Source organism: Leptidea sinapis, chromosome 6 (genome assembly GCF_905404315.1).
Source record: "Leptidea sinapis chromosome 6, ilLepSina1.1, whole genome shotgun sequence".
NCBI classification, from domain to species: domain Eukaryota; kingdom Metazoa; phylum Arthropoda; class Insecta; order Lepidoptera; family Pieridae; genus Leptidea; species Leptidea sinapis.
The window spans coordinates 9,612,063-9,633,701 of NC_066270.1; the positions used below are offsets into that span (position 1 = coordinate 9,612,063).

Here is a 21,639-nt window from a genome sequence, read left to right on the forward strand (position 1 = left end):
TGGAGGCATAAAAGGCATTTATGTTCTCAAAATTGAGCCCTTTAGAATTTTTTCACACACATAGTTCTAGGAAAGCAAGATTAGACACTCACTCCACCAAACAAAATGTGTGCACAATAGACATCACATTGAGCAAAATAGGCCATGACAACCTATAGTATCAAATAAAAACAATTTTGTTTGAGTTGCAGTCTGAATAATTCAATACCATGTGGTATTTTATAGTTTCTCTTGCCCACAAACTTGTCCATGTGTATTTCAAATGTGGGTTACCTACCTACCTACCAAAATTTACAAAAGTTCCCATGTTATAAACCCGGATACTAATTTTATCTATTAATCAAATCAAAAATCACTTTATTCATATATGTCAAAAAAATTACACTTATTAATAGCACCAGTGAAAAAGGTTGAGAAGTGGCAAGAGCCTCATTGCCACTCTTTTAAATCAATACCTCCATAATGCTGCCAACGACGATGCCAGTGGCTGCAATGACATTTATGGGAGTGTGACAAAGCCTGCCACAAGAACTCACCAAAAAACACATGTTCATCTATATAATAATATACTTAACCTTACCATTTTGTTTAAATTTGCTTATAATTCATTATAAACAAGCAAATAATGATGATCATAATTAAATATATACAGTAAAACCCCCTTAAGACGATTTCACAGGGACCCAACCAACAACACATCTTAAGCAAGAGTATTATGCGGGATGGAGAAATAAAACTTACTACTTTTTGAGAATTATTCACATTCTCTATAAGATCTTAAATTGATTGAAATTCTTAAGGTGTCATCAATGGAAGAATATTGAGGAAAACCCTGCAGTATCAGGGGTTCTTGTTCTTCTGTTGTTGGTGTATTAAACAGATTGGCATAAAAAGAAATTGTATTAAGCGGGTTCTACTGTATCTATAAAAAAATATAGCCACATAAATGGCTATTTCTTCAGGACAGATAAGCATACATACCTTAGTCACCTAGTGGAATGTGATCACCTCAACAACACTAGACAAATCACAAGACTGTGTTGCAGAAATTATAGTCATAAATATAATATATACAAATGAATTAGAAAATCTAAAACAAATTAGTGAGTGGTGATAATCACTCCTACTTAATGCCATTTTTTTAAATCTTAGAAAACTGATTTTAATACTTACTCTATCATCTCTTCTTGACGTGCGGTCATCGCGTCTGTCATCTCTCCTAATAGGTAAAGGTTTCTTAGATGGTGGTGGGACAGCATTGTATGAATTTGATTTTTGGTTACCAATTTTTTGGTTAGGACCTGCAGTCTTAGGAAGAACTTGTACCCGAACCGCATTCCATTTAAATGGCATATTAGCATTATATGTTGCTTCAACAAGCACTCTATCATTAACTTTAGGTATTATTCCTTTGGCGCATACTGAAGTCTGATAAAATACATCTTGGTCTACAAAACCAAAATCGTTATGGGTTTTAGTTACAGTGCCGGTAAAGACTCTTTGCTCATTCTGCTGCTGGGTTTGATTAGATGTGTTTTGGTACATGCTCGGGTTCATAGCCCGTGGTGCAGGATACGCCACAACATTACCGGGGTACATTTGACCTTGAGCCATCTGATTCATAGGCATTTGTCCTGGCATCGACATCGCCATTCCTCCTTGCGTTTGCATCATACTTGGGTTAAAAACCGCTGCAGTCTGTTGAAATGGCATAATACCCTGTTGCGACATCATTGTACTGGCATCCATTATTTGAGGATTCATGCCGGTCATGTTAGTGTTGACGCTAGAACGCGCCCATGGCGGATTTTTCGCACCACTTCCTGTTTGCATCTTAGAACACTTATGTTACAGTAAGTTAACTCTAATACGGAAAAACACTTAATTCGTCACAAAGTAATTACTTAAATTTAAATGTTAAAGTTTAGTTAAGAAATGCTAAACATGCCGCAGTCGAACTATCACAATTAAACGACGCCTGCGGCCTGTCGCCTCTCACTTCTTTTTTTTTTTATTTAGTGGCTCGGCATGCAAGTCCATAGGCCGCCTCTCACTTCTCAGATCAAGATGTCATCTATTGTGGAAATAGACAATAACCTATAGATATATATAACCACTGTGATAACCACCTACCCTCGGAAATATGAAATGCCAAAACATTGACTTCTTTTAAGTTTTAAGGCAAGTCTTCAAAGGCATATATATATTCAATAAATATTAAACGTTTCAATAACATAAGTGGGTTGTTTTATCTATTTGTATTGCATTGCATACCTAACAAAACCATTGTTTGTAAGTATCTACTTTGATTGTTAGGCTGAGCGCAAACGTTTGGAAACCGGATTAGGTTTCCTAATCAGGAATTCAGATTCGGAAACCTGAGTGCTCTAATTACATAAAAAATATTCAACAAGGTGCACATTATTCTTATTGTTTCCGAACTAAAAAAAACCTAACGTTCGTCTGGTAAGAACGGAAAAAACGTAATAAACGGCTCAACCGCCGCACACGCACGGAAATTTCAATTCAGATTTGCGCGAGCTTTGTAGAGAGTGGACGTCTGTAGACTCGTCATAGGTAACAAAATGTGTGAGGCGGAAAATTTAATAATGGCGGTCGAATAATATTCATGGCATTTTTATTTTAGGCATTTATTTATTTTCTCAAAATTGTACCCAGTAACGACGATTCCTCTTCTTCTTGTTTAGCGCCAATAAAAGTGCAATAGTAATCAATTCGTCTTTGTCGTCCCAATAATACTTGCGTGTGCTTTCACAAGCGTCTCTATTCGTACTGATCGTAAAAAAATCCATACAAAAAAAAAGAGTGTGTATACTTGTCACAGGTAAATTATTTAATGTAGATGTTTTTAATGGTTAATTTTAATAAATAAGTGTAATGCACATCAATAAAATCAACTCGGCCACTAGGTAAAGCAAAGATAGGCACCCCTCTCTTTCAAACTGCACCCTATCGTTGAATTACGAAATTCGAGACGAATTTAATTTGTTTAATCTATAATAAATAATACCTACATGTGTCAAAAGTGTTATCAAAAGTGCGATAATTTCAGTTTCATTTGTTTCAAATGCTTTTCCTTAATTCTCTTCCTTCTTTAAAATAAATTACACTTGGCTCTTCTATCACATAGTTTATTGCACTGACATTAGAATATGTACCTCGATCACAGCTGACTGTAGCCAGAACTGTAGATCCTTAGATAATTTAGACGTCTAGATAGAGTCTCATGCTGTTAGACAACCGATAAAAACCCGATCTCAGGCTGTGGCTTCAAGTTCAGTTGAACAAAGCATACAAGATTTTATCAACGATACGTCACTCGAACGGTTGGCTCAGTTGGAAAGAGCTCTCGCCCGGAACGCGAGAGGTCTCGGGTTCGAGTCCCGCATAGTACATAAAATTTTGTTTTCTTTTATTTGTGTCACTATTTTTATGTAATTCTTTAGTAGGTATGTAGTTTCATTTAGTGTTGCAATACTACCAAAGATATAAAATATCATATTTAAAAAAAAGTCACAAATTTTGTGACGCCATCCCACCACTTGTCAGTAGATATTATAAAACAAAGTCCTTCGCTGTCTGTTCGCACTAAACTCAAAAACTAAAGCACCGATTTTCGTGCTGTTTAGACCAATGCGTAGCGTGGTTCTCGAGGAAAGTTTTAGTGTATAGTTTGTTAAGTTGTTTGTATATATTAATATAATAAGTATAGAAAAAAAATACGCCGTCTGTGAGATTTCAACGAAAACGTAGTCTAAACTCTGAGATATCAAAACAATGTTTGGAGGAATTGTTTATCTAAAAAAATATAACACAATAATATAAAAATATAATAGGATCATGTACCAGGACTTCATATACAGTTTAGAGGTTCATGTACAATGCAGGTTTCACTTCTGGTATGTATACTTTACCATTCTACATAGTATGATGTTACCTGACGGTAATAATTGATAACCGGTGCTGTATACGAGCTGTGTTTAGAATATATTATATAAAATGATAATATGACGCGTTTGCTTTCTATAAGTAGATATAAAAGTTTCGCCTTCCGACACGCCTGATATTGATGGTGTTTGTTTATGAGCAGGCTGGTGAGTGCTTGGTGCGGGCGCCAAATGCCAATGCTTGATACAAATTGATCACAGCGGAGCGGAATGCGGAATGTACCTAATACCTACGTTGAAGATTCAGTCAGTTGGCTGCGACTCTCATAGACGCTGCGTGTGTTGTTTGCAACAATTGTCAACTCGCGTCGGCTGTTTGATACTTTTACGTAAACTCATGTGTTCGTAATATCGTAGTTACAAATACCGAAATTATAAATTTCAAGGCTTCTATATAGACGCGGGCATAATGCCAGTTGCGAGTGTCATTTATTTACATGTTTGAATTAATAAGTTGATGTGTGAAGTATGTTTTGAATTGCATTTCTAAATTAAGATACAAATTAATATGTGAGGCCAGCTGTTGGTTGTGTGACGGAAAACAAAATAAACAATAATAGGAAGTGACGTCACAACAGGTTTTTGGAATCATTATAAAATTATGATTGATTAGCATGAGTGTGGAACTGAAAAAACCGGTGCAACGACCGGCTGAAACGCTGAACAATACTATAAGTAGGGGTCGGAGTGTTACGGTCCCTAATAAGTCCCTAGAGACAAAATTATGGGACTTACTGCAGCCTTTAGCGAGGCTGTGGGGACTTATCAGCGCAGTTGGTAAGAGATTAAGTTATTCATTCATTTCAACATTCTTTTAAATATTATAATTTTAAAGCAAGGTGAAACATATTATTATAAATTAAGTATGATTTAAAAATATACTTAGATAGCCGTGTAAACAAACGTGTACATACGTGTTAATATAGTTTTATATTATAATAGTTTTGGTTATTAAATTAATTTTCTATTTTTCTTATAACTGCCTAGTTGAATAGTTTTCAATGTGTAAACATAAAATATTGAAATAACTATAATTATAATGGTCTAGGTTAAGGTAAGAGGTGTAGACAGTCCTAAAAACCTAACACGAAAAAAAAACCTATATAGATTGTTAATCATTGTAATTAATAATAACTAACTGCTAACATAATTAAAATGTTGTGCTAATGTTAAAATTTAAATTAACAAATGGTGATTTAAAACTAAGCAGTGAAATATAACGCTGTATAGTTAGTTACTTGTGAGTTTAAACAATGTTATAATAATAACCGTTTTGCGCAACATGCTATTTTTTTCGTACTAGCATTTTAACAAGTTAAGCAATATTAACGATTAACCCCAACTCTAATAAATACTATTAAAATAAATAATAAGTATCGTTAACTAGTTTACCATAATTGTATATTGTGTTCAACGTAGAACGTGATTGATTGTGTTATATTGATTCACAAAACAATGTCAATACTAATTTATATGTAGATATTTGTCAATTATTTTAATAATAATTATTCAATTATTTGGTAAGTCTAAAATTTACCAGTGGGAGAATCCTTTGCCAAGGATGCGCGCTAAATTATGGTTACGTACCACAACGGCTCCTATTTCTGCCGTGAAGCAGTAATGTGTAAGCATTATTGTGTTTCAGTCTGAAGGGGCAAAGGAGACTTAACACCTTATGTATCAAGGTGACGAGCGCAATTGTAGTGGTGGCTCAGATTTTTTGGGTTTTTCAAGAATCCTGAGCAGCACTGCATTCAAATTCAAATTCAAATATTTTTATTCAAAATCATTTATGAACGTCAAAAACTACCACCCATTCAAAAGAGACTGCCTCAGACCTGAGAAGCATGGGCGCAAGAAACTCAGCGGCTTTTTTTTATATAAAAATATGGATTACAATATGATATCGTACAATAAACATTTTTAATTATATAGCCTGAGGGTGTTCGCTTCGTTCGATTCGCAGTCCGGGGTTTCATTAAGAAAATCGTTTATGCTATAGGAACCTTTCCCACACAAACGCTTTTTAAAAATTCTTTATATTTCGTAACACATCTGTTTTTTACATTTTCTAGGATCATATTGTAGAAGCATATACATCGCCCAAGAAAAGACTTACTCACTCGACCTAACCGAGTAGTAGGCAGAACAAGTTTACGTTTGTTCCTCGTGTTAACATTATGAATGTCACAGTTTCTAGAAAATTCCTCAATGTGCTTATGAACGTACAGAACATTATCAAGAATATATTGAGAATACATTGAATTGGGCAGGGCATATCAATTATCATCAGCTGAACGTCCTGCTCGTCTTGTCCCTTATTGTCAAAAAACAAATGTTCCAGTATAATAATTGTATATCATCTCCGATTGGCTTGATTCTCTAGCATTGCGTAGAGATGTGGGTTCTCTCTGCATCTTCTACCGCATTTATCACGGGGAGTGCTCAGAGGAGCTGTTCGGGTTGATTCCGGCGGCCGAATTCCACCATCGGACATTACGTGCAAAGTACCATCCGCATCACGTAGACGTCTGGCATTCCACAATCGCGCGTTTTGTTCGAAATTTCTTGCCTCGCACAGCCACTTTGTGGAATCAACTACCGGCAGCGGTCTTCCCGAACAGATACGACTTAGGGACCTTCAAGAAAAAAGCATACCATCACACCTTAAAGGCCGGCAACGCATTTCTTGACACACCTGTTGTTGCGGATGTCCATGGGCGGTTGCCTCACCTCTCCCCATCCCGTGAGCCTATTGCTCGTTTGCCCCCTCTCATATAAAAAAAAATGACGGGTTCGGGTTGTGATGTTATCATAGTATGTTGGCGGAGGTAATGTTTGATTCCTGCCGCCGAATTCCACCTTCGCACGATACGCCACAAGTTAGGATATCATCCCACCATGTGTGGCGGTCCTCCACAGTAGAGTTTTCAAGGAGCCTTCTTCCACGTACTACAAAGCTGTGGAATGAACTTCCTTGTGCGGTGCGGTACAAACATTTTACCAATTTGGAAGTGTCTCTCGCGCAAACTATTCAGTTTAGAAAAACAAAATATTGGAAACCTCAATATCATTCTTGAAGATCTATCCATAGATACCACACGTATGGGTTTGATGAAAAAAAAACTTTGGAGTTTCAGTTCTAAGTATGGGGAAACCCCAAAACTTATTGCTTCTTTTATATTTTTGTGTGTAAATGTTAATGCGGTTCACAGAATGCATTTACTTACCAAGTTTCTACAGTATAGTTCTTATATTGTCGGAAAAAAGTGGCTGTGACATACGGACGGACAGACAGACAAACATGACGAATCTATACTTTAAAGTGATACAATAAACAACAACGAACCTCGATTTAAATAATCTAATAAAATTCAAATTGATGAATGATCTATCCAAATGTCTGGTTAAATAAGAATATTTTTTTTTTTTTATGGAATTGGAGGACAAACGAGCGTACGGGTCACCTGTTGTTAAGTGATCACCGCCGCCCACAATCTCTTGCAACACCAGAGGAATCACAGGAGCGTTGCCGGCCTTTAAGAAAGGTGTACGCGCTTTTTTTGAAGGTACCCATTTGTCGTATCGTCCCTGAAACACCGCACAAGGAAGCTCATTCCACAGCTTTGTAGTACGTGGAAGAAAGCTCCTTGAAAACCGCACTGTGGAGGACCGCCACACATCCAGATGGTGAGGATGATATCCTAACTTGTGGCGTGTCGTGCGAAGGTGGAATTCGACGGCAGGAATCAGGTTAAACAGCTCTTCGGAACACGCCCCATGATAAATGCGGTAGAAGACACACAATGAAGCGACGTCTCTACGCAACGCCAAGTGATCCAGCCGTTAAAAGAGCACTGGGTCACCCACAATTCGAGCTGCTCTGCGTTGCACGCGGTCAAATGGATCGAGCTGATACTGGGGTGCGCCAGACCAGAATACAGAATACCAGCAATACTCCATGTGTCGCCGGACCTGCGCTTTGTAGAGCGCTAGTATGTGGGCCGGCTTGAAGTATTGTTATTTATAAGTTATTTTAATTTATACAGTTTCTTTTTTATGTAAGTACTTTTTATGAAATGATTTATTCTATTTAAACACGACTCATATATTGAACTAGCTGCCCCGATAGACGTTGTTCTGTTTATATTAAAAAAACTCTTGCGGATGTCATTTCGTAAAATGACCTCTACTCGGCGAAAGGAATATTCCTACTAAATTTCAAGTCTCTACGCCTAATGGTTCCCAAGATATCATGATGAGTGACTATATACGTGGAAATCTCTTATATATATATCATCTGCAGCGCCAACTAATTTGTTAAGTAGGTTACAGCGATTGTAAAATGCTATATTTGATTGAAAAGAGTGGCCGTTGAGTTTGTTGAGTAGTTGTCAAAGTCAAAAAAATCTTTATTCACTGTAAAACTTTATAAGTTATTTAGTGCAAGTCAGGATGAAGTACAAAAGTTACAATAGCATTCAATTGAATATAACAATATTCATTAACAAAATTTAGAACATTAATTCCAACTATCTTTATCATTCAAATAATCTTTCACATTATAATAGGCCTTAGATGTTAATTAATTTTATACGATACATTAATTTTTTTTAATAGGTAATATTTTAATATCATTTTTGAATTTATTATAAAATGTAACACATCCACTTTAAAAGATTTAGCAATTTTATGGAGCCTAGTAGATGGAATTGCGAGTTTGTTTGTTTCGAGTATTGACATTATGTACATCAGTATTCTTTTTAAATTTACTCATATGTTTATGAGCGTATAGGAGGTTCTCGTATATGTACTGGCAGTGTACTGTCATAATATTAATTTCACTAAACTTTTCTCTCAATGAATCCCTTGAATGCATTTCATAGACGGTTCGAATAACCCTTTTCTGCAGCACAAATATGTTGTCAATATCTGCGGCCCTACTCCACAAAATTTAATTGCGTAGGACATGACACTATGAATGTAGCTGAAATATACAATTCTAGCCGTTTCAACATCTGTCAGCTGCCTAATTTTTTTTATCGCAAATACTGCAGAGCTTTATCAATTACCTAAGTTTTTTATATGTATCCCATTGTAGCTTAAAGTCTAATGTAATGCTCAGGAATGTTGTCGTTTTTACTACATCTAAATTTTTATAGGTGTCGGTTGGTGCTTTATATTTGGAAGTGTAAACCATACGTTTTGTTTTCCTTTTGTTTAAAAAAATTTGATTTTCTTCTCGCGCGCACAATTTCTTACGAACATTATATGATTAAATATATTTCATAATATAATTATATAATTCCTGTGTGTGTTCGTAATATTTGGTCAATAGATCGGTTTTGATATTTTTTGTACGTCCATTCTTATAAGATTCTTGTACATACTATTGTTTGCTTTAGCTATTGTGGGGTCCAATTTAAAACGCGGTTGTTAAGAACTTTTTAAGAACAATAACTGGAACTGTATATGAATACTGCATCTGTACATATCAAAGGGCATGAATTACCACTATTTTTCATATACCCCAAAACCGAAGGTGCCGTACGGCACACTATTCCCTCACCAAGTTCTGTACCCTATTTTGTTTAAAAGATGGTTTATTTTGCAAGGTCTTATAGCTTGTTTTAATAGCTTTCCGATACATACACTCAAATCATGCTAATTAGAAGCAATCTATTAATAAGTACACGTAAAATAATACGCATTGCACAGAACTCGAGCGCCAAAATCACGCCGATCTGAGGCATACCGGGTGATCAGTTTCCCGGAACTGTAAGGTTAAAAGTAATTATTAACTCACTAATATAACTCAATATACAGGTGGCCGAGAAGTTGACGTCCAAAGCTAAAATTTGAAAGCCTCATGGTGATGAGTATCCGAATCACCCCTATGTATGTTCGACGATTTTGCGTTTAGGAGATAATAATTTTTTCCCCTTTTATCCTAATTGTGGTTTAGGGCTTTTTTAAAATTTTTTGAACACTTTTAGTTAATTTTATTGTTGACTAGCTGACCCGACAGACGTTGTTTTGTATATAATAAATAAAATAATGTTTTTTATGAATTTGTCAATAATATATCATAACATCAAAAATTACTTCGTAAAATATGCACCCTGCTGTCGTAATGAAATTGTTTCACAGCAGAACTGTCAAACCGTGCGTCAATAAATTCTCTCATAGAAATTATATATGGACAGATCAAAGGAAAAACAAATTGGTTGTTTTTATTTAATTTAGCAGCATTTTCCTATTTATTCACCTTTTAAACCTTCCCTGGACTTCCACAAATAATTCAAGACCAAAATTAGCCAAATCGGTCCAGCCGTTCTCGAGTTTTAGCGAGACTAACGAACAGCAATTCATTTTTATATATATACTAGTGGACCCAACAGACGTTGTCCTGTACACACGTCTTAAATTTGAAAAATCTGTCCAGCCGTTAAGAGGAGTTCTTATTTATATGGACGGAGAGAATTATATTATATGGACGGAATTGAGAATCTAAACCAATCTCAAATTCACTGAAAAAAAATCATCAAAATCGGTCCAGCCGTTGTTGCAGGAGGTAGTTTAATTGTGAATCTAAACCATTCTCGAATCCACCTGAAGACACACACCAATCTCAAATTCACTGGAACACACAAAAATATCATCAAAATCGGTCCAGCCGTTTAGGAGGTAGTTCAATTGTGAATCTAAACCTTCCTCGAATCCCCTTGAACTCACACAAAAAATTTCATCCAAATCGGTCCAGCCGTCTAGGAGGAGTTCAGTGACATACACACGCACACAAGAAATATATATATTAAGATATAGATAATTATTAACTACAGTTGCAATAACCACATAAGGAACTATGAATAGTTTAGACAATGCGGAACTAGTTTAGAATTGAGTCGTAAGTTCAAGATAACTGCTCCAGCTAAATTCATGAAAATGTTCAAGGTGACAAAAAAAATGCCTTTGGCTTTTAACTATTTTTAAAAACTTCCCAGAACATTGGCCAATAAAATGATATGTTATGTTTTTAAAGTCATAACCCTCACTTCTAGGATTAATATTTAATACACAAATACAATTTGAAAAACAAAATTTTATGAACGATGCGGAATTCGAACCCACAACCCTCGGCGTTCCGTGCCGGTGCTCTTACCAACTGAGCTAACCGTTCGAGTACCGCCTCGTTATAAAATTCTGTTTGCTTTGTTCAACTCTCAGGTTGTGGCTTCATCTACAGGATCTACTTTACAGTTGATAACCTGCTCAACCCCAATATTTGCATATTAGGATATTGACTTGAGATGTCGCTCTTGTAATTCTAAACAATATGTTATGTTTTTAAAGTGATAACCCTTACTTCCAGGTTATCATCTGTAAATTAGATCCTGTAGATGAAGCCACAACCTGAGAGTTGAACAAAGCAAACAGAATTTTATAACGAGGTGGTACTCGAACGGTTAGCTCAGTTGGTTGGAGCACCGGCACGGAACGCCGGGGGTTGTGGGTTCGAATCACGCATCGTTCATAAAATTTTGTTTTTTAAATTTTATTTGTGCACTAAAATGAGCCAAATTCACAGTAGCTTTGGACGTCAACTTCTTGGCCATTCTGTATATTGTATGTAATTATTATTACAATCTTTTGTATATTTTGTGAACAGTGATGAGCGGCGCGGGGACAGAACTGGCAGTGCTGAAGTACGACATGGCGCCGGCGGTGATGTGAGTATATTAAATCTGTATTTGAATTTTTTTAAAGTAAATATTTTTCTTAATATGTTTATTGTGTGGGAGGTTCCTTTGCACAGGAAGCCGGCTAGATTATGGGTACCACAACGGCGCCTACATCTGCCGTGAAGCAGTAATGTGAAAACGGTGCCGTAGCTCGTGAAATTACTGGGCAAATGAGCCGCTCAGAATTTTGGGTTTTTCAAGAATCCAGAGCGGCACTGCACTGTTATGGGTTAGGACGTGTATCTCAGCTGAACGTCCTGCTGGTCTCGTCCCTTATTTTCATTAAAGAAAATTATAAACAGGCAACTCATTGGTATATTGTTATGGGGCAGTGCAGCATATATTAATACCATCTTTCGCGGTTATTCGCGGTATTTACAACCTAGGTCCTAAAGAATCATAAGAAAAAATTACAGAAATAGACATTTTAACTGTTACATCTTCTTTAGTTGGGCGATGTATATGCTGTTAGAACATGATCCCCGAAAATGTACAAAACAAATGTTTTACGAAATTCAAATAAATTGTTAAAAACATTTGTGTGGTTAATGTTAGTATAACATAAATTACTTTCTTAATGACACCACAGATTGCGAATGCATCCACCGCCCTCAGGCTATGTAATAATAATTTTTTCAACACACTTTCTCGTAAAGTGATCCTTATTATATCGTTCTTAGTGCCATAAACCGAACTATTACACACACGTGCATAATAATATTACACACTAGTTTGACCCGATACACACAGCCTTAATATTACTATTGAAGAGCTCCCGTATAGAGGTCACTCCTTACAAGAAGTTATTAAAACTTTAAACTTCTAAAGCCTATACAAGCCATGTGGAATCGTCCACATATCAAGATATACTTTTAATATTATAAAGTTATAACTTATTTTTCTATCCTTTTGTATTCTTACATAAAATTTTAATTTATTATGGGACCCCTCAGGTACCCACTCCTTTTTAATAAATCATCAAACCTCAATTGGTGCAGAGTCTGAATTTAGTGCCTGTGCTAAAAAGAGTCTGTCAGTCTTTGTACTGCACAAGTACCTTAGCTCGTTATTAAATATAACAGATTCAAATTGAGTTGCGAGATGACGAACAAACACACAAACATTGTAATATAAATAAGATTTTATAAGAAAAATCGAGATATCCTTCAATATCCCTACTAATATTATAAATGCGAATGTAAGTTTGTTTGTTACGCTTACACGCCTAAACCACCGAACCGAATTTGATGAAATTTAGTACAGAGATAGAATAGAACTTAGGAAAGGCCGAAGGCTACGATTAATTGCGAAAAAATAAATGGATAGGTTGAAAAAACCACGAATTTCTGTATTTAGGCTTTTGATAAGAAGTAATTTATTTTGTTCTTTTTTTTATATGAGAGGGGGCAAACGGGCAAGAGGCTCACGGGATGGGATGAGGTGAGGCAACCGCCCTTGGACATCCGCAACAACAGGTTTGTCAAGAAATGTGTTGCCGGCCTTTAAGGTGGGAGTATGCTTTTTTCTTGAAGGTCCCTAAGTCCTAAGTTTGTTCGATCATTTTTTAAATTTAGACCTACACAGGGATGAAATAGGAGATAGAAGTTTGCAGGGAAATACTATTAAAGAGACTGTCAACAATGATAAGGGATATCCGCTATATCGTAGAAGTGTCGTAGGGTATCCTACCAAATAAAAAATGCTGCCCATAGTAACTATTCCACGCGGACGAGGTCGCGGGTAAAAGCTAGTAATTATATAATATAGATAATGTTTTGTTATCCAGTCTTATGTCATATTATATATAAATAAAAATCCACAGCTGAATATCTAAGTGATCGGACAGCCTGGGACTAGATTATTATTATTTTATAACAGTAACAATAACAGTACAGTATTGGATATTTTATTAAAAAGAGCGCAAAAAGAATGCTGGGAGAGTATCTTGCGCCGCTTCTTTCTCTCTCAGATAGCTATTTGTTTCCGAAGCGGTAGTAGTATTACAAATGACATCAAAAAGAATTCTAAATAAAGGAATCAATTTTGAGAAAATAAATGCCTTTTATGCCTATAATATCTCAGGTATTAATATGGTATGATTAAATTGAAAAAGTATATAGAGGTAAATAGTTGTAATAAATAAAATATTATCATTGGTAAATATATTATTTATAAATTGTAGTAAAGCTTGGAACCCGACTTATCATGTGCATATAGATAATAGATGGACTGGAACGGGTACAGAAGAAGTTAATTGGTAGTTTATCGTACCGATTCAAGACTCCAAATAGAGTAAGGACATATGCTGACAAAATGCAGCACTTTCGATTACAGCAGCTATCCTCGCGACGATCTCATCTAGACATGTTATTTCTCCATAGGTTAATAAGCGGTAGCATTGGTTGTCCGGCTCTATAACTTTAATTTAAATTGCAGAATGCAACGACATCTATGTGATTTGTTTGAGCCAAGTTTCTGTAAAACCAATCTAGGACGTGATTCAGCTGTGGAACGCATTTCTCGTCGCTATAATGACTATACAAAGAAAAGTCCAAATATTGACATTAATTTTGATAGTCTTAACAACTTTAAATTAACGTACATAAAGTGTGACATATCTACAGCCTCAGAATATAATACTTAGGTAGTCTTAAATAGGATGCCGCAATCGCTCATAGTACCGCATCTCTGCCGCGTATATTTGCGCGAAGCGAGGTAAACTAAGTCTGCGTACAAAAAAAAAACAAAAGTAATCCAAACAAAAACAATATTTTGTAATTTGGCGCCATATTAAAACATGAGGAATTACCGCCTCATTTGGTCACATGAGAAATTTGTGCTGATTTGCAAATTCAATAACTAAGTACCTGGCAGTCGAATCACTCTCGATTGATAGCAGTGTCACAATTAAAACTTATTGTGATTTGATCAATCGGCTCAATTTTTTAATAAATATAAACAGCGCGAGCTATTTTAGAATAATTCGTAAAACATTGGCGTTGCGTAGAGACGTCGCTTCATTGTGTGTCTTCTACCGCATTTGTCACGGGGAGTGTTCCGAGAGCTGTTTAACCTGATTCCTGCCGCCGAATTCCACCTTCGCACGACACGCCACAAGTAAGTATATCATCCCCACCATCTGGATGTGTGGCGGTTCTCCACAGTGCGGTTTTCAAGGAGCTTTCTTCCACGTACTACAAAGCTGTGGAATGAGCTTCCTTGTGCGGTGTTTCCGGGACGATACGACATGGGTACCTTCAAAAAAAGCGCGTACACCTTCCTTAAAGGCCGGCAACGCTCTTGTGATTCCTCTGGTGTTGCAAGAGAGTGTGGGCGGCGGTGATCACTTAACAACAGGTAACCCGTACGCTCGTTTGTCCTCCTATTCCATAAAAAAAAATCATGTTTGTTTTTAATTATAATAATTGAATCAAGTCGATATTCAAAATTCTGTCTCGATAATAACTTAGAAAATTTCGAAGGCTTTCTATGAGTTATGTTTGAAATCGGTCCACTAATGGCCTAGAAACAATTTTACACAGAAATCAATTAGAGTACCCTAGGTGGGAGCTCCGCTCAGATTCGCTTCGCTTCGCCCAATAAATTGGTGGGAATATTGCATTCACAGAACTGTTATTAATATAAATATCTCGTAATTTACTAATCTAAACAATATTTTTCTAGATTTCTCCTTACTCATAATGATTGTAACACAACACACTGTGATTTTAGGAAAAGTTAGATTTTATAATTAATGCAATGTAATTATTAAACACTGTGACTACTGTTTCTAAAGTTGGTGATCCATTAAGTAAATAAATACATAGATAGAATTAGTTTTAATTGGCTGATTGATAACTGACACAATTTATATAATCGATTTGTGTGTATGTTCACATAATGAAGTCTCTGTATTTTATTATCAGTGTGTACAGATACAAGAACAGTCACTTCTAGACATTCAATAGCTTATATTATCAATTTGATTAAATTACTTGACTTAAATTTGTACTTGCTGTGTCTCGCTGTTTCATATCCGAGTGTACTTCAAAAAGATTGCAACAAAAATCACCAAATACTAAGTCAACGCAGCGAACTTACATAATTTATACGTCTCTTGATGTTAGACAACCGATGAAAACAGGCCAGGAATATTAGTTTAGTGTGCGTGACAAGCTACGTCTTACACTCGCGATTTGTAATTTGTATGACATTTTGTGTTAGTGCGCGTGATTTGCTCGAAAAAAACTACGTAAAAAAAAACCGACTTCAAAAACTGGAAAGTATCAAATAACTAAAAATTTAATTTAATACAATTCTAATGCAAATCTTTACCTTAATACTAATAAAATACTATTATTTATATATGATATCTACTTATTGATAGGTTTTAAGTCAGTGCCAAGCCCTAAACAAAATAAAACTTAATATTATAAACAGCTTACTTACTGTATTTAATTAGGTTGTCTGGCCACGAATGTACGCTTGGGTTGTTTTGTTCTAGACGAAGCTATCCCGCTCAAAGTCACGCGTGGCAAGTGTAGGTTTACCTTTATTACATTTGGCTTGGCACCGACTACAAAGCTATCAATATGTAGCACATTCAAATAATAGCATTTTATTAATATTTAAGGTAAAGGTTTGCATTAGAGGTTCTAGCTGCATTCTGCCAGTAGAACTACAAGCCGAGTCAATAGAGGAACGAATGTAATGTGGCGGGTTGTGCTTGGAATTCAAGCAGTATATAGTAAACAAAAAAACTTACCGACGAATTGAGAACCTCCTTCTTTCTTGAAGTCGGTTAATAAGATAGACACATGAAAGTTTTGTATAACACAATTATTTAGTTCTGATTTTTGTTCCACGCAGTACTGCCGCGCGTGTGTGAACATAGATATCAATGGTGGGTGGGTGGTTCGAGATTCTTCTCTCCTAATGATTCTTCTACTTATTTCTTATCATAAAATAATAAAACTTCTTGATAAAAAATATTCAAAACCGTTTGAAAGCCAGAGGTTTTTTCAATTATTTTTTATTTCATCAACTCATTACAAATTATAAGTTTCACTTACTTTTTAAGACACATTTTGCGGATTTTGGTGTGGGGAAAAGCACTAAATTAAAATTACTAGCTCTTACCTGCGACTTCGTCCGCGTGGAATACTTACTTTGGGCAGCGATTTTTTAGGAAACTTTTCAAACAGATCTTTTTTCGCTGCTGGCGGCGCTCTTCCATGATACACCGGATATCCCTTGTCATTGTGGACAGTCTCTTTACTAGTATTTCCCTGCGAATATAATCTCCTATTTCATGATGAGTAAAGTTTGCAAAATCGAACAAATGTGTATATTCCTTCATATCCAGTGCCTGAATACAAAGTTTCATGGTTTTATCTCCGAAAATGTAGAATTCCCATGCAGAGTTTCATCCCGTATTTCAACCCTTTCATGGTAGCCGAAAAAGTGGTAGCTTATGCCCTTTCCTTAGGCCTAGTCCATTTTTGTACCAAATATAATAAAAATTCAATTTGGAGTTAGGTGTGAAAGCGTGACGTTGTTTGTACTTCCATTTGAATTTTGATCCCCTATTTCATCCCTACACAGGTCTAAATTTAAAAAACACTAGAATAAATATTTACAGATTTTGTGCCTAAATACATAATTTCATGGTGTCACCTTCTATAATGACGAATTTTCATACAATCTTCCCTATTTCAACCCTTCCATTAATTTTTTCGCAATTTAAGGTAGCCTATCTCCTTTTCCAAGCTCTAGTCTCATCTCATCATCATCTCTTTACTAAATTTCATCAGAATCGGTTGAGTGCGTGAAATTTGTAAATAAAAGGTAGTTTGAAAAACATTCATATTTATAATATTATATAGTAGGGATAATATGTACTTTAATATACAAGTCACCGGCAACACGCGCTCGCCAATGAACGCCCCGTGTGTTTCCATTCCTTTGCCGTCACGACAATTTTTGTAATTATGGACTAAATTTGTATATAATATAATAATAAAATAATATATAATGTATTTATAAATTTATTTATTTTGTACTTAGATATATTTTTTTTATTTTTCTTGAAAATAAAATACATTATTCCTAAATTTCCAAAGTTCAGATCTTCCTAATCCAAAAGTGATGCTTACAAAATTGTGAAGCTAAGAAGGTTCTGACCAGTAAAAACTCCACTTGAAGGAACTCTGTAAGTATCGTCTGGCACTAATAATACGCATTTAATTATGCAAGCTGGTTTTATGTGCATGACGTTGTTTCCTCGCCAGGGAATTCCCCAGTCGTTAAGAGCACAGACATGTTAATAAACCCCATGATATGGGTTTCCAATGAAAGTTTTAGTGGAAAATACTACAAAAAAATATATTTAATGAACGACATGTTTTTATTTAATATCACTACACATTATAAAACAAAGTACTCCACCGCGCCTGCCTGCCTGTTCGTGATAAACTCAAAAGCGACTGCACTGATTTTCAAATTCTTTTCACCAATGGATAACGTGATTCCCGAGGAGGTATATAAGTATATAATTTGTTAAGATTTTGTATAGATTTCTTGGATTAGTAAGTAACCAGTAACAGTTTCCAAGATTTAAAGGATGATGTTACAAATAATATGGTGAATAAAACTTCATTGTCTATAAGTGTACCAAGACCACGAAATAATTATGCCTTATCCACAGAAACAATATTAACGATGTAAGATTATGCAGTTTCAGTTCCATTTATAATAATTTTGATATTATTCGGATTAAGTATCATTTTATTATTTCAGTTGCAAATATTATCCAGGTCAGTTTAAAGAAGTCTTGTGTCATTCTGAGAATTAATTTTTAAATGGTCTGTGAACATTGTACATTCACTATATGTAATTTGATACAAAGTTTTCTTAATAAAAGCGTTAAAAAGTATAGGACCAAGTTGAGAACCCCTGAGGAACGCCTGATGTAGAAGAAAAGTTAAACAAAGTGTAACCATTGGCAATAGCCCTATGCCTTGTGTCTTTTAAACTAAGATTGTAACACATTTAATAAATTACCATAAATCCCATAGAATTTAAATTATGATAAAAGTATGTTGTAGTTCACTTTATCGAAAGCACTAGAAAAATCTGTGTAAATAATAATAGTACATAATATGTATTGTGTCTACTGTTTATCGTAATATTGGTGTCAGTAAGTCGTAACACGTTTCACTGTAGTTAATAAATAATATTTTTTTTTTAATAAATTAATTTATTAATATTTTTGTGTAAATTAATAGAATATTTTTAAATTATTTTCTAAGTTTGTCTAACTTGTTTAAAGTTTTCAAAACAAATGCTTTAAACAAGCTCATTAATTAATTAAAAATTAAATTATGTCATATTTTACTACTAATAGGATTAATAATATAATAAGAAAAATATAAGACAGTTAAAATTTGTCCGGTAAGAATAAAAGAAAATTCCACTGGTCGGGCTCCAATTCAGGCTAAAAGAATAATAATAGAAACTAAGAATCAAAAAAGAATTTTATTTAAAGGTATTTAGTATACATTAACTATTGATATACAGAGTATGTGCTGCGGTGGTGTTCCTATTGGAGACCATGTGGGTGGTGGCGCTGTTTGTTGACCTGCTGGGCAGACGGGGAGACTACACCCTGGGCCTCCGATGCTGGGACTTCATGCGCTGGACCTGTGCGAGGAGCAGGGCCCCGTTCTACGCGTGTGTGGCGACGGCTTTGCTATTCGCCAACTTAACCTTACTGGCGACAATAGCAGGTATTTCTTCATTTTGTACTAATCCCGCGGATATACAATAGGATTGGAATGCGACAACGCTTCTAGTTGCTTCTTTGTCCCACATTATCGGTGTCTATATTCACATTGGTCCATGTAAATTGCACAAAATACGATAATATTATACTCATTTCACAGGCTCATTGACTCTTCGCTCTTCGATAAGCGCAGCATACAAGTCGTTGTCGATGGTTATTGTTCGAATCCGAAGCCCGTGAACGCTGGAGTACCCCAAGGCTGTGTGCTATCTCCGACAGTATTTCTTCTACATATCAATGATATGTTGGACACCTCAAACATATATTGCTATGCAGATTGCTATGTATACACGGGCTATGCAGGTCTATATCGGGAAACTGTCCACCACTGCCGGGAGAAACTTGTGTCTTCTATCTATTCAATTTAACCCCGAGAAAGACTCAAGTTTTCGCGTTTACCACAAAAAAAAACCATTTGTGATTGCATATCACCGCTCGTTGACAACACATCCCTTAAAGCCGCGCCTAGTCTCGAAATCTTGATTTTGATTGCCAATTTCACGGTCATCTGGAGGGCAAAGCTAATTGGCTTCGAAGAAGCTGGGTGACACGAATAGAGCACGGTAATACTTCAAGCCAACGCTCTACAAAGCGCAGGTCCGGCCACATATGTGCTGTTATGTCTAGGCTAGCGCACCCTAGCAACAGCTCGATCCATTTGACTGCATGCAACGCAGAGCAGCTCGCTCGGGGCCACAGTTCTCTGTGAACGGCTAGATCACTTGGCGTTGCGTAGATTGATAATGTATAAATTTCTGTTAATTGTTTCGTAAGATTTTTATCGAATTTAATTTAAATTTTTTTCTATATTGTTTGATATTTAATGACACAATAATGTACGACAAACTTTATATTATATATAAATCCAGTGTCCTGATGTTTGTTTCTTGGAATGATTTTTTTTGTCATTCATAAGTGTCATGTACATGAATAAAGTGATTTTTATTTGATTTGATTAGAATGCAGTTTAGTGCAACTTGAGAGGTTGGGTAGTTTTTATTTCGATTTGTTTAAACTGTTTGTTTTGTATGGACATATTTTCTATGATAGAATTTATTAACGCACGGTTTGACAGTGCTGCTGTGAAATAATTTCATTATAATAACAACAAGGAGCATATTGTACGAAATAACTCTTGATGTTTAGAAATATTATTGACAAATTCATAAAAAGCAGTATTTTATTTATTATGTACAGAACAACGTCTGTTGGTTCGGCTAGTATATTATATAACCTAGTCGAGCGAACAACTACTTAAAATTTAGTGGAATAGTTACACGGCAATTTCAAGGAGTTGTCGCTATCTCAAAAGGCCCCAAAAGTGAACGTGATGTGAAATACGTGAACTGAATAGTGTTTATATAATACCTGTTTGGTTACTGGAAAGTCAGGCTTCTAGTTTTATGGTAGTCTTTATTGTTTTTGCTCGACTTTGCAAGAATGGCATTAAGCGAGCAATTATACATTTAAATTAATAACTTAAAATAGTATATTATCAATATAAAAATTAAAAATCCCTGAAGACAGGGCCGACGACGACAAGAAGCGCCCGTTCACGAGCATAATGAATGAACCATCACTTCACATATCTTAGGGAAGGTAACGAACCGTCCCACGACGTCGCCACGAGTAGTGACATTCAAGCGAGCATGACAAGTCCTGTCCCCGGGAACTCAAATCTTACAGATGTGTTATATATGTGCTCACTAACATTTTTTTTACGAAAATAAGGGACGAGACGAGCAGGATGTTGATGGTAATTGATGCCCTGCCCATTACAATACAGTGCCGCTCAAGAATATTGAAAAGCTCAACTGAGCGGCACTACAACTGCGCTCGTCAAATTGAGACATAAGATGACAAGTATCATTTTCCCAGTAATTTCACTAGCTACGGCGCCCTTCAGACCGTAACACAATAATTTTTACACATAATATAGCAGCTGAAATATAGGCGCTGAAAAATGTTGAACATTTTTTAAATGAATAATATCTTTAGATATATATGTCTTGTGTGCGTGTGTATATCACTGAACTCCTCCTAGACGGCTGGACCGATTTTGATGAAATTTTTTGTGTGAGTTCAA

General features: G+C 35.6%; 2 protein-coding genes across 6 annotated transcripts in view; one reads left to right on the forward strand and one right to left on the reverse strand.

The window, feature by feature from the left end:
- Positions 1-1,991, reverse strand: part of LOC126964960 (cell division cycle and apoptosis regulator protein 1-like) — a 29,711-nt gene extending 27,720 nt beyond the window's left edge. The window contains exon 1 of the mRNA XM_050808316.1: positions 1,174-1,991. Coding sequence (XP_050664273.1) covers positions 1,174-1,833 — 660 coding nt within the window. The 5' untranslated portion in view covers positions 1,834-1,991. The remainder of the gene's footprint in view (positions 1-1,173) is intronic.
- A 2,174-nt stretch (positions 1,992-4,165) lies between these two features.
- The window catches only part of LOC126965103 (uncharacterized), a 518,938-nt gene continuing 501,464 nt past the window's right edge, over positions 4,166-21,639 (forward strand). For all 5 annotated transcript variants that reach the window (XR_007729457.1, XR_007729456.1, XR_007729455.1 and 2 more), the window contains exons 1-3: positions 4,166-4,745; positions 11,638-11,698; positions 19,289-19,497. Coding sequence is in view for 1 of the 5 variants with exons in the window: in XM_050808566.1 (XP_050664523.1) it covers positions 4,583-4,745; positions 11,638-11,698; positions 19,289-19,497 (433 nt within the window). In the remaining 4 variants the exon portion in view is untranslated. The remainder of the gene's footprint in view (positions 4,746-11,637; positions 11,699-19,288; positions 19,498-21,639) is intronic.